General features: G+C 44.3%; 1 protein-coding gene across 3 annotated transcripts in view; it reads left to right on the plus strand.

Moving 5' to 3' along the window:
* Nucleotides 1-13296, plus strand: part of Ints9 (integrator complex subunit 9) — an 88458-nt gene that overhangs the window by 38240 nt on the left and 36922 nt on the right. For 2 of the 3 annotated variants that reach the window (XM_036199318.1, XM_036199319.1), the window contains exons 3-6: nt 58-118; nt 3165-3227; nt 5772-5911; nt 7955-8041. In XM_036199318.1, coding sequence (XP_036055211.1) covers nt 58-118; nt 3165-3227; nt 5772-5911; nt 7955-8041 — 351 coding nt within the window. Of the gene's footprint in view, nt 1-57; nt 119-3164; nt 3228-5771; nt 5912-7954; nt 8042-13296 lie in introns of those variants that run through there. The other variant, XM_036199320.1, reaches the window with a different exon arrangement.

Here is a 13296-nt window from a genome sequence, read left to right on the forward strand (position 1 = left end):
TCTTGAATTCACTGACAATTATAATGTATTTAGGATAATTCAATTTTTGTTTTGCAGTCCCAGGCTGTCTAATCTTCCTGGATGGTCTCTAAAAGATGGAAATGCTTTTTTGGACAAGGTAATATCTAAAATACAAACTGAATCCTGTCTATACACAGTGGAAGCTGTCCTGTCCTGCCAGAGCCATGCTGATTACCCAGACTCATTGTATTTTTTCCTGTGTATTCTCTTCCAAACCCTAAGATTTATGTTAAGTTCTCAATACTTGATAAGTGCCTTTACAGACTCTCTGTGTTTGGCCTCAGGTCACATTTGTGTCTGTGACAATCTTAAATACTTTGCAAATTTATCACCAAAGAAAGAAAGCTGTCTACAGTTGTAATTAGGGTCCCAAAGGTGATACTTATTAGAGTTTGGTCAGCTTATTAAATGAGGTCCCAATGCTGAAAGAAACTAAAACTGTGACATAGGCACACTTTGCCAGTGGTCGAAGATTAAAACGTGCAGAGCGTCTCTACACCACTCCGTGCTCCTCTAAATCATTCATCCTTGTCTGAGCTTCAAAATTAAAAAGCTGAATGAGTTTAAAGATCTTTCACATGATTCATCTGAGTAAGACAGTTACTCCTTTTAATGGACACTGCTGGTGCGTGGGCTTTTTTCAGAATTAATTCCTGTAGCTGCACCCCAAACTCATGTGCAACCCAGATGCATAATTTGAAACTAGACTTCCCTCATAGCTGACTATAAAATTATGTGACATTCAGGAACCTGTGTACCTGATTTCAGCCTGGGTCTCCTGCTGACTATAAATCATTATCCCCGAGAAAGACTCAAAAGCATTGCATTACCATTGCATTGTGAGTGAAATGACTTGCATGTGTATATGGGAGTGTTTCATTAAAAGGGAGTGGTAAGTGAAAGACAGTGACATTGCAAGTGTTTGGAATGGCAATGAGTCTCCTGCAGGCCTGGTGGCTGAGAATCCAGAGTCGTTATCACATGCTCTGGTGATAGGAAGATTACAGTGCCCTCTTAAGATCATGTAAAGGTTTCAAACAGTCCGTGGTGTGGCTCATCTGGTCTTTTGTTTTGTTTTTAATATAATTTATTTGTTGATTCTTTGGGAGTTTCATGACATGTACCCCACTGCTCACTTTCTGGTCCCCCCATATCCTCCCTTCACCCCTGCAGCACCCTACACACAAAAGAAAATTTTTAAAAATCAAAACAAAGCAAACAAACAAACAAGAACAAAACCTCCTCTTCTTTCCCACCTCTCCAACACCTCCATTTTAGCCTCATCTTGAAGGAGCTGGGAATTCCCCCCATTAAACATAATTAATTGCCCATTTGTTTTTAGCTAGCAAGTCCATTGTAATTAAGAATTGTTCATCTCCTTTTTTTGGCTCATCCTATCAGTGGTTTAATAGTGCTCACAAGAGCACATTCAAGGGAAGAAGTGTTCAAGACTCCAAAAAGACTTTAAGATTCCTAAGGATAGTAATGTAGTTGACACCCTGTTTTCAAATAAAGACTCAGTAATTCAGATTGTGGTAAATTTAGATATGTATGTGTGAATACATAGAAATATTTGGTGGGTGGTTTCTGGAAACATGGTAGAACTAAAGTTACGTATTTCCCTTTGACAGCAAAGGTCACCGTCAAATCCTAACTGATTTGACTGTAAAGTAGACATGTGTTGGCTGGTGGTGGTGCACACCTTTGATCCCAGCACTGGGATGGCAGAGGTAGGCGCATCTCTGTGAGTTTGAGGCCAGCCTGGTCTACAGAGTTCCAGGAAAGGCAAGGCTACACAGAGAAACCCTGTCTTTAAAAAAAAAAAAAATCATAGACATGTGCTTGATGATCCAGAAACTCAACCACTTGTGTAAAAGTGCCTGTGGCTTTCTGGGGGCATTGCAGCCAGCCTGTCGGTGGCTCACCCAGGTCGCCAGCCTTTCCAGTTCAGTGTGCTCTGGCATAACTTCAGCCACTCTTACCTGTGTGGCTCTGGGAGTTGTTTTGATGCTACTCTTACATGGGAACTGGCAGGTTGAGCTTCTAGACCTCTTGCTTCTCAGTGGACTCCGGACTGTCTGACATGCTTCTGAGTTGCCACATGAAGTAAATGCAGCTGCTCGGGTGGAATGTGGCTCCATGTCCATCTCCAGACACCGTGCCTTCTGTTTACCACCCCCATTGCAGGGAAAAACTGCCAGAAAAACAGCACCTTGTCTGAGCTACTGCTCTGAGACTCTTTTCTCACAGCCAGCCTTTGGGAGAATCCAAACTCAGGTGTGCATATAAATACGGGCAGTAGCATCTGAGGTAGGAGGTTATATGACCCCATATTTAAGACATAAGCCTTCCTTCTTTTTTGGTCTTTTTGTTTTGTTTTGTTTTGTTTTTTCGAGACAGAGTTTCTCTGTGTAGTTTTGGTGCCTGTCCTAGACCTTGCTATGTAGACCAGGCTGGCCTTGAACTCACAGAGATCTGCCTGTCTCTGCCTCTCAAGTGCTGGGATTAAAGGTGTGAGCCTTCTTTCTTTTGAATAAAAGGTTTATTCTAATTACTTAGAATCCTAAGTAAGCCTGTGTTCTGGGCAGCAGGCGGTGCACACACTGGTGGTGGTGGTGGTGGTGGCGGCGGCAGTACTTGGATCCCTGCCCCCCACTCTTGAGCTCCCTCCTTACTAGGCCCCTTCTCTTCAGCTCTTGGTACGTGGAAGAAAAGGTTCCTACAAGTAATCTGTCTGGGACTGGACTCCTGACCCGACAGAGCAGAATCACCAGAGGTCCTTGTCATAAATACAGGGTCCCTGGCCCGCTATCCAGGTTCTGGTCCTTTAGCTATTAGACCAGGCCCAGAGAGCTTTGACTTGGTAACTAGTTCTTGGAAACCACTGGATTGCAGATTCTAGCAGCAGCTTGTGTTCTTCCTAACCTCTTAAAGAGGCCGCAGGGAATGCAATTGCAAACCCCAGTCTGCCACCAAGCAGCATTTCCACCCTGGGTGGGGCACCTAGCCAACGTGAGCCTAAATAAGAAACAGTTTCTCTAAAAATAACATCCCACTCTCCAAGTTAGGTGTGGAGGTTGAATTTCCTTGGTACTGTATCTATTAAGTATCTCTTAGTATTTTTCCTCCCCATCTCTTTTTAGGAGCTAAAAGAATGCTCAGGTCATGTATTTGTGGATTCTGTGCCTGAATTCTGCCTACCAGAGGTAAGACAAAAGCAATCTTTAATGGAAGCAAAGCATCTTGTAATCAGCACTGTGGAGTCAAGGCAGTTAAAGTGTCCTGACCCTGAGCCCTCCCTCACTAGTTACTGCATTTGTCACTTAACAATTGCTGGGGCAGTTCCCCATCTGGTCGGAGATTCCGTATCCCAGTGCTGCATTTATTTCAGCATACCCCAGATGGCACTGACTGTTGCAACCTTGACTTTATGGCCAAGAATGTGGAGCATGTGGATTAGCGCTCTGAGGACTTTGTGACTTGCTCCAGAGTACGGAAGTTCTCAGTAAGACACTTTCATTTCACAGTGCACCTTTGGTTGTGCTATTCATACATGGAGGGTTCTAAAGCCATAGATCATTTTCAAGCAAGATTATATGATTTAAATGGTAATAGTCATTGTTTTAAGGTTGAGCCATATTGCTGTTAAGACTTGGAGAAAACGTGAGTAGGGTAGAAAGAGGAGAGGCACCAACTCTAGTCCAGTGAGCCTGACAGACCAATCAGAGGCCCATAAAACCACCTTGTCTGTTTCCCTCTGATCTCCCTGTGTGATGGATGGTCCAGTACAGTCGAGTAAGCAGCCTGTGCATTGTGACTGTGTGGCCCTGTTTGCAGTGTGCAGAACCAAATGTTGCACACAACACTTTTAAAAATAAAATATCTTTTATCCCGCTAAAGTATGTAACTAAATACGTAAATGCCGGTGTATAAATATGATTCCAATATTAAATTATTTGGGGGAAAATGCTTATGTGATGATGTGTCTTAGATACATAAATTAAGGATATTTTTTTCCTTCTGACTGTCCTCGGCAGATTTTTCCACGATTCTGGACTCTGGGCTGACTGTTGCATTTGAAAGAGAACAGTCAGGTTTCCCTTCCGTGTCCTGACATGGAGGAAAGGGTCTGCTCTTGAGTCTCACTGTTGCTTTAGCAACCGCTCCTATGGTTTTCTTCTGTGTTTGTCCCTCTGCTACTGTTTTCATTTCCTTTTTTAAAAGTGCTTCTAGAGGTAGCAGAGAGTAGAACCACCTCCACCATGAGGATATTGTCTGGCAAGTACAGGGCAGAGTGTGGTGTTAAGGCTGATGGGTGTGGGATATTGCTGTACATTTGTTGTTTCCATATGCTGTGTGACACTATTCCTGGGAGATGTGAACAACTGTCTCACCCCAGACAGGGACCAATAATAACCCAAAGAGAGAACGCCACCAAAGTACAACTTGGTGAACCAGTGAATTTTACTGGTTCTACATGAAGGACATGGACTATGGGTGAGGGGTTACTTACAGGACAGAAATGGCTCAAAGACAGTTACTTTACTAAAATCCCACCCAGCGTGGGTGATGGTCCGCAAAAGATAGAACCCTGGAGTGTACTGCACAGCTCACAGGCAGCTGGACAAGTCCAGGGGTGTCTCCTCTGGAAAGCTCAGGTGGTCTAACCCTCTTTCAGGCAGCCCTGCTAGTGTGAGCATGTCCTCAGCAATCCTCCCTGCTTAGATATTCGAGGAAGAAGAGGCCTGCTGAATCAGGTCAGGTTCAGGGACTTCCTGAAGCCTTTGGGTTGCTTACTTCCTGACTTTTAATGAGCTCCCCTGCAGGATGGAATGTTTCACCTCCCTTGACAACACTGCATCTCATCTGAGATGGAATATTTTGCCTTAGAGAAAACTGCTACACAGCACCAGAGATGCATTCTCCTAGCAATAAGGTACTTATGTCCTTTACCCACATGCTGATGATGCTGGCAGTTTTGTTAAATTATTTCTGTGTTAAGTCACTCACCCAGAAAATACCCACATTCCAGATGGCACACTGCTTCTTATTGCTTATGTCATCAGTATCTTTGGTACTTCTTCTCTGAGCAGGACACAGCAACTCCAGATCCCCTCCCTTCTCCTACCTCACACACTCTGATGACCCAGCTATGCTCATCCTGGGTGTATCACGTGGTTGGGGGTTAACTCCTCTGTGACAAGGAGTTGCCAATTACGAGCTGCAGTGGCTGACTTTTCCCACAGCCGGGGCTTGAGGCCACCCCACCCTCCACTAGTATGCAGAGGCTTGTTAGGTGGGAAGGCAGAGGAGTTGTAGGAAAAGCACACAAGATGCTCCCATGCTGAGCACTGTCAAAGAAGGATACATAAAAAGCCCCATTGGAGTTCTAAGAAGTGACTGCCATTCTGTTTCCTCCCCTATGAATACGGTAGCCAAACATTGAAAAGTCAAAAACTTAAAAAACAACAATAATGGAAAAGAATTTTGTTGCCCCTCTATTTGGTAAACTTACAGAGTGATAGTGGTGAGCCAGCCACATTGCCACAGCTAGCCCTTCTGCCCTGCTGCTATATGCTGTCTGTATTAGGACACATCCACAGTGAGGGAAGGGCGGTGTTGCGGGAAAGGCTTCATTATTCTGAAGAACCAAAACTGCTACTCTACATTCTGACAGCATCATCTGTCAGTCCCATCCTGCTGATCTATGCCCTGGCACAGACACATATCACCCCTCCCTTTCTCTTCAGACCGAGCTAATAGACCTGTCTACAGTCGATGTGATTCTCATCTCTAACTATCACTGCATGATGGCGCTGCCCTACATCACCGAGCACACAGGATTCACAGGCACAGTGTATGCCACAGAACCTACCATGCAGATCGGCAGGTGAGAGGAATGTGGCTGCCAAGCTCCTTCCGTGCCACTGTTGAGTGTGTATCAGAAAGGTTTTGATTTCTTTCCCAGGAACAAGGAAGGGAGGCTGCTCTCTAGACACAAGAGTGCTGCTTACTGGAGATCCCTAGAGCTGGTGCCCCTGGCAGCCCCAGTCTTTGTTTTAGTATAGTTGAAAAGAGTGTCCCTAGGCAACCCCTCTGTAGATGATGCTAGATAGGACAGAGGCCTAGGAAGATGCCACAAAGATCCAGAGCAAAGAGCTTCAGAGCAAAGGAACTTCGCATATTTAAATGAAGAAGAAAAGAAGAAACTTTATTGCTTTGCTTTGAAAATATCCCCTTTTCATGATTTACTAAGGGCTATAAATAGAGACAGCTTGTAGAAAACAAGGGAAGAAGAGTAATTAAGCAGTTCAGTTGTCCTTCCCTGGTGACAGAATGAAATATAGTACTCTAAGGATTTAAGACTAAGCAGTCTTGTGCCTGGAGAGATAGCTCAGAAGTTAGAAGACTTGCTGCTCTTAAAGAAGGCCTAGGCTCAGTCCCCAGCACCCACACCAGGCAGCTTACAACCACCTATAACTCCTGTTCCAGGGGATCTTGCTCCTGGCTACTGAGTGTTTTGCCTGTGTGTATACCTCTGCTCCACTCCTGTGCTGGGCCCTTGGAGAGGTTGTTGAAAGGCATTGGATTTCCTGGAACTGGAGTCCAGATACTTGTGAACCACCATGTGTGTGGGTGCTGGGCACCGAACCCAGGCCCTCTACAAAAGCAACAAGTACTCTAAACCAGCCACAACAATAAATAAACCTTAAAAATAAAAAAATTACAGCACATTCCTTTAATCCCAGCACTTGGGAAAGCAGAGAGAGGTGGGTTCTGAGTTCAAGGCCAGCCTGATCTACAGAGTGTGTTCCAAGACAGCCAAGAAAAACCCTGTCTTGAAATATATATATATATATATATAATCTTAATTATAGTCTTTGGTTAACCAAGGTCATGCTTTCTTCTCTCCCCAACCTATCCTTCACTGTGTAAGTGCTGCAAGTCACCACAGAATCAGAAAAAAGAACAGTAAAGAAACTTATTACTGGGGGAATAAAAACCCACAATATATTGCTTTGAAGTAACCAAGTAAGTTAAAACTTTCAGGATCCAATATACAGGATGGAGGAGGGGTATAAACTGTTAGGTTGCCGGGCGGTGGTGGCGCATGCCTTTAATCCCAGCACTTGGGAAGCAGAGCCAGGCAGATCTCTGTGAGTTCGAGGCCAACCTGGGCTACCCAGTGAGATCCAGGAAAGGCACAAAGCTACACGGAGAAACCCTGCCTCGAAAAACAAACAAACAAACAAAAACTGTTAGGTTATATTCTAGTGTCTTCCAGATGTCCAACAAGATGAACTAGTGACGAGAAATCAAACAGAATTGTCAGTGTGAAAATATCACCCGCAGTGTATAAAACACAGCGAGGGACTCCGGGGAGCAGAAAAGGCCGTCACAGGAAAACAAGACAGTAGTGGGGTGAGAGGAAGAGCTGCTGGAGCGTTAGGCTGTAGTCCAAGAACGGCGGTGCTTGAGGATGGGCTCTGTGGAGCATCCCAGAGCACTAATGAGCCTGGGCCTCCGAGCTTCAGGTTCTGGGGCCAACACCACACCAAGGAGGAGACAGAAGTGGTTAGGGAAACAGATGGATGTGACGCCACTTGCTTGGGTTTCTTTTCTTGTTTGGTTTTTGGTTTGTTTTTGTTTTCGTTTTCCTTTTTTTCTTTCTTTTTTTTTTGTTTGTTTTTTTTGATTTTTGTTTTTCAAGACAGGGTTTCTCTGTATTGTTTTGGTGTCTGTCCTCGATCAGGATGGCAGAGGTCTGTCCCGCTACTGGTCTTTGGGCAGGTCTCCCTCTGAGTGGAGCACTTCTGATTTCCAGAGCAAGGGTCACTTTCTTGTATCAGTTCAAGATGTCTGTCTCATGAAACAGGCTACAGTGTTAGCAGCAAATTGTTCTCCAATATCTTCTTGCTTTGTTTAAACTTAGGCTTCTCATGGAAGAGCTGGTGAATTTCATCGAAAGAGTGCCAAAGGCCCAGTCTGCCTCCCTGTGGAAGAATAAGGATATACAGCGGTGAGAACAGCCCTCTCCTGATTGGCTACAGAGTTTCATGAGCCTCTTTGGGTCTTATTTTGTGCTTCAGCACAGACCTTGTTAGGTTGAAAGATGAAGGGCTTTATTTAATTCATACAGTCAGGCCCCATGCTGGGTGTGGGAGCTTTGACAGCATATGGCTCTACCATGGAGGTTCTGGGTCTCACGATTCAGGTCACTTAGGTCTTGCCAGGACTGTAAAGAGAGCTTCACAGCGCTGTTGACACTCAGAAAGTAAAAAGATAGGGATGGCAAGATGGTTCCCCGGGTAAAGGGGCTTGCCACCAGGCTTGAAGACCTGAATTTGATCCCCCAAAACCCACATAGTAGGAGAGAACCAAACAGGTTGACCTCTGACTTCTACACATGTGTCTTATCCCATATGTGCCCATGCACATACATCATGCACATAAATTCACACAATGAGCAGTTTTTTAGAGTAAGAAAACAATGTTTGCCGCTTAAGGAAGCTGAGGTGGACATTTCTTAGAAGTCAGCCAACTGGAAGAAAGGACTTTTTTATATAAAGTATGGGGGCTGGGGTGATAGCTCAGTGTATGAGGTATTTTCTCCACATTCATGAGGATCATAGTTGAGATCCCCAGAATCCATATAAGAGTGAGCAGGTTATCCCAGCACTTAGGCAGAGACAAGGCTGCCTGGAGCAAACTGGCTAGACTGTTGAATTGGTGAGCTCTGGGTTCAGCAAGAGGCCCTGCCTCCGTAAATAAAGTGAAAGCCATCACGGAAGACATGCCATCAGCTTTGGGTCTCCACACTTATGTACACCAAAATGTCCACACACATGTGAACACGTGTATGTACACACACCACACCCACCAACATGCACACACACACTAGTTGTGAAGAGGAGCCCAGGTTTCATGTCATGGGATGGTGAGAAATTCAATGTTGATGAGTGTGGGTAGAGAGGAGAAAGGGGAGAGGCAGGTCTAATGAGGTTTAAAGAGGTGAGGTTGTGAGGTTGAGATGCCACCATTGAGTATATGCAGGTCAGGAGCCTGTAAGGAGAATAAATAAATAAAGGAACTCTGGAAACACATGGGAGTGAGGTGGCATGCAGAGATGGACACAGGGAGACCAGCAGAGGGACTGTTTCAGAAACATGACAAAAGTCTGAATTAGAGTGGTCGTGGTGAGCATGAAGAAAGCTACAGCTTCAGAGAAGCTTCTGAGCTGGGATTTAAAGAGATCAGTAAATGTAAAGGGACTGCAAAACAGTAAACAGGAAGGTGAGTGGAAGCCTAAGGACAAAGGATGTTTCCCAGAACACAGGCTGTGGGTGGTGGGGACCAGTGCCTATAATCCAGCAGCCTTGCCTTGGACTCGGTTTAAGCCCAGCCACTGCTGTCTTCACTCCCCACCCCCACCTTCTGCTCTTAGCATGGAGAGCCTGGAGTTCAAACTAGTCTGGACTTCCTGAGAATTCCTGATCCTTTTCCAGTTGCCCTGACCTTCTCCCCTCTTCCCCCCAGATCAATGATAGTGGCAGTCACCTTGGCTTCAGAATATCTCGGATTTTGCCAGTCTTTCTGTAAGAATGTGTACGTGTAGCTAGGTTATCTATCCTGTTGTTGTGTTCTAGAGTTTAGGCACAAGTCTCCTCTGTGTGTTCTTGTATATGTACTGCTTATTTAACCTATGAGTCGCTTTTTCTGCCAGACATTGTTCCAAATGTGTTACCAAGGAGTGAGCTAACAATTTAATGAGGTGAGTAGTGCCATTATTACCAGTTTACAGGAGAGAAGTGCCACAGACAGGGTTAGTAACTTCCCCCAAGGTCATCCAGCTAGTGAGTTATGGGTTCTGATTCCTTTATGTGACTCGAGCTACAGAGTCCACACTCCCACCTCCTCTCTTGAGTCACTCTTTGAGGGCATGTCCTGCTGTCCCCCTGTGTGGTGGAAAGGGAAGTTCTACACCCTTTCTCCTGTCTTACATGGATCTTCTGGATGTCTCCTTGGTTGGTAGGACAATGTGTGGGTGTCTTCACATCATCTGGATGTGCCCATAGCCAAGCTATCTTGTTTCTGTTTAAATGGTGTCCTTTATCTGGCCACTCCCACACAGTGATACATGGTCCCTGCCCCTCTTTGTGTTTCATTTAAAGTCTCAGTTCCCCTTTTTTCCAGCCCTTACTGTGCCACAGTCTGCCTTGAGCACACTGGACCACATGGGACCCCAGGTCCCGATAACCTCCCTTGTTAAAAATCTTAGGGCTGTGTTTCTTTCCCTGTAGTAGACTGCATGTACCTTGGCCTCCCTTACTTCCTCTTGTTAAGTTTATGTCCTATGTACTTAGCTGTAAATAGTTTTGGCACATCATAAGTAATATTCAAAGGTCATTATTGTCCCTGACTTCCTGAGCCCTGGGCCATGTCTTGGGAAGTTCTTAGTCTCACTTTGCCTCCTCTGTAATCTTGAGCCAAGTCCCTTTTTTTCCCTTTGCCACCCATTCTTTGTAAAAACATGACAAAATAACTCACTCCTAGAGTAATGTTGCTATGTACTAGGAAGAGTGGGGCTTGAAAGAAGAGAGGGTAGGAGCAGGGGCCTGGAGGGTGTTCAGGAGATGCTCAGCAAGAAGTGTTAGTTGAAGCAGAACCACCAGTCTCTCATCTCACCACCTGGTGGGCAGAAAGAGAAAAGGAAAAGGCACCTTGGAAGAGGAGAAAAGACGGATGTGCATTCTGGCCCGGATCAGGTCTTGCACTTTGGCTTAGGAATACATGATGGACTTTAGTTACTGATGGCAAAGGGGAGAGGCTTATTGGAAAGAATGTGCTGAAATGATAAAGCAAAACCCCCAGCTTTGTCTTTTTTCTCTTTGGATTAACTCAGCATAAATATTAGAACTGGCATTCAAATTGGAGCACTCTTTGAGGCTGGTGATGGCTCATTAAGGAAAGCACCTTCCCTGCAAGCGTGAGTTCCCACCTCAGCACCTTCCTTCAAGCCAGGCAGTGGGTGTGCATCTGTGACCTGGTGCTGGGGGATGGGTAAACAGGGACAGGCAGATCCCAGGGGCTGGCTACCTGCAAGTCTAGCCTAAATAGAGAGCCAGCTCCAAGTTCAGTGAGATTGTGTCCCAAAAATAAGATACAAAATAATAGAGGAGCCAGGCAGTAGTGGTGCACACCTTTAATCCCAGCACTCGGGAGGCAGAGGCTACCCTGCTCTACAGAGTGAGGTCCAGGACAGGCTCCAAAGCTGCACAAAGAAACTCTGTCTCAAAAAAACCAAAAGGAAAAAAAAAAGAAAATAATAAAGGACATCTGGTATCAGTCTGTGGCTCTCCCCTCCCACTCATGGATGAGCACGTGTGTGTGTGTGTGTGTGTGTGTGTGTGTGTGTGTGTGTGTGTGTGTGTGTCTGTGTGTGTGTCTGTGTATGTGTGTCTGTGTGTGTGTGTCTGTGTGTCTGTGGGGGCTGCTGTTATATCCCAGAAAAAAAAAAAAAAATAACTACTTCTTTAAAAGGAAGTAGAGTTTTTAAAAGGGCTCTTTATTCTTTAGTTGGCATCAGATAGCAGAGCTCTGGGGTTTGACCTTGGACTAGGTACTAGTCACCTGAAGGATTGGCTGCTGGAGGATGCCTGCTGCCTTTAGGCTCCTCTGGTAGCTAGTGTTCTAAGGCATGCTGCATTGAGAACGGGGTACTTATGGTCTGGTTTATTGAATGTTTCCCCAGGTGAAGCACTCCATGACTTCTCTCAAATAGAGGCATGAGATAGGGCCTGGACCACTTGTCACACTCCTGTACTTAAGCAGCTGGGGCACAGTGAGTGTGTCTTGGCTGTTTAGGGATATGAGCTGCCAAATCCACCCTTTTTTCTTTTCTTTTTCTTTTTTTTTTCTTTAAGAAGCTCAAATCTGGCTGCTTTATGAGTGATTTTTTAAATCTTTTTTTAAGTGTTGGCTTTCACATTAAAATAAAATCCTGTGTGATTCAAGCAAATCACTGGGTGTCGGATTTGAAACTTGAGGCCCCTAATTTTACTTCAAACTACACAGGGATTCTCAAAATAGATCTTGGTCAAGTGCCTGGAATTAATGCATCTAAGTAACTTGAGTTAGTAATAAGGCCATCAAGTAAAGAAAACAATAAATTAAAATTTCTCAAGCTCATTGGTCAAAAAACATCTGACAAATTCTCTTAAATCATTTGGAGTTGGTTTGAATTAGCATTTGATTTATTATTAGGATGTATATTCAAAAATTCTATTACTCTTGCTTTTTGACAGTTGCATGACTTCTTGCCTCAGTTGACATGTCCCTGAGATTTATTTAGAAGACATTAGCCATCCTTCTTCCTAATTTTGACACTACAGCGTACTCTTCCTGAAAAAAGAGATGGAGTTTTGAAGGGAATAAAACTCACACAGTAGAATTTTCTTACATAAACCTTAAAGCTGAATTTTAATGAACAATTTTTTTTTTAAGCTGAGGATCGAACCCAGGGCCTTGCGCTTGCTAGGCAAGCGCTCTACCACTGAGCTAAATCCCTAACCCTTAATGAGCAATTTAAAAACAAAATATTCCACCTCAGAAACTGCTCTTGTGTCTGGTATTTTTAATGTAAATATTTAATGACTAGAATCCATAGTCATAATTAAGAATAAGTCATTATAAGGCATTGCTAGGCGTGAAGGGGCACACCTGTAATTCTAGCACCTAGGAGATAGGAACTAGAGGCAGAAGAAAAGTTTAAGGGCAAGCTGGGAAACTAGTGAGATTTTGCATTTTTAAAATATGGTAAAAACCATAAGATATTGTCCCAATCTTCTTATAAGCATTAAGGAATCAAGAACGTAAGAGGAAGGTTCTCCTTGCAAGAGGCTTTAAAATGCATATTAAAGGTGTTGTTCTTTTGCTCTGACATTCCTTGGCTATTTGCTGAGGAATTTATCAGGCCTAACTATATAATAGGAAGAAATTTGGAAAGTATGGGCTTAGAGGTCACACAGACTAGAGATTGAATTTCAGCTGTATTTCTTGGTAGCTGAATCAATTCATTTCTTCCAGGCTCTATTTCCTCATTAAATTGAGATGGACATTAACCACTTTGCAGGGTATCGAATGGAGCAAATGAGTACTGCGTGAAGTTCTTAAAATAGTCCTTACCCACTTTAGCAGAACATTTGGTGTTGTGGTTTGCATGAGAAATGTCCCCCATAGGCTCATGTATTTGAACATTGGGTCCCCAGTTGGTGA

This window comes from Onychomys torridus, chromosome 9 (genome assembly GCF_903995425.1).
Source record: "Onychomys torridus chromosome 9, mOncTor1.1, whole genome shotgun sequence".
In the NCBI taxonomy this organism is placed as follows: domain Eukaryota; kingdom Metazoa; phylum Chordata; class Mammalia; order Rodentia; family Cricetidae; genus Onychomys; species Onychomys torridus.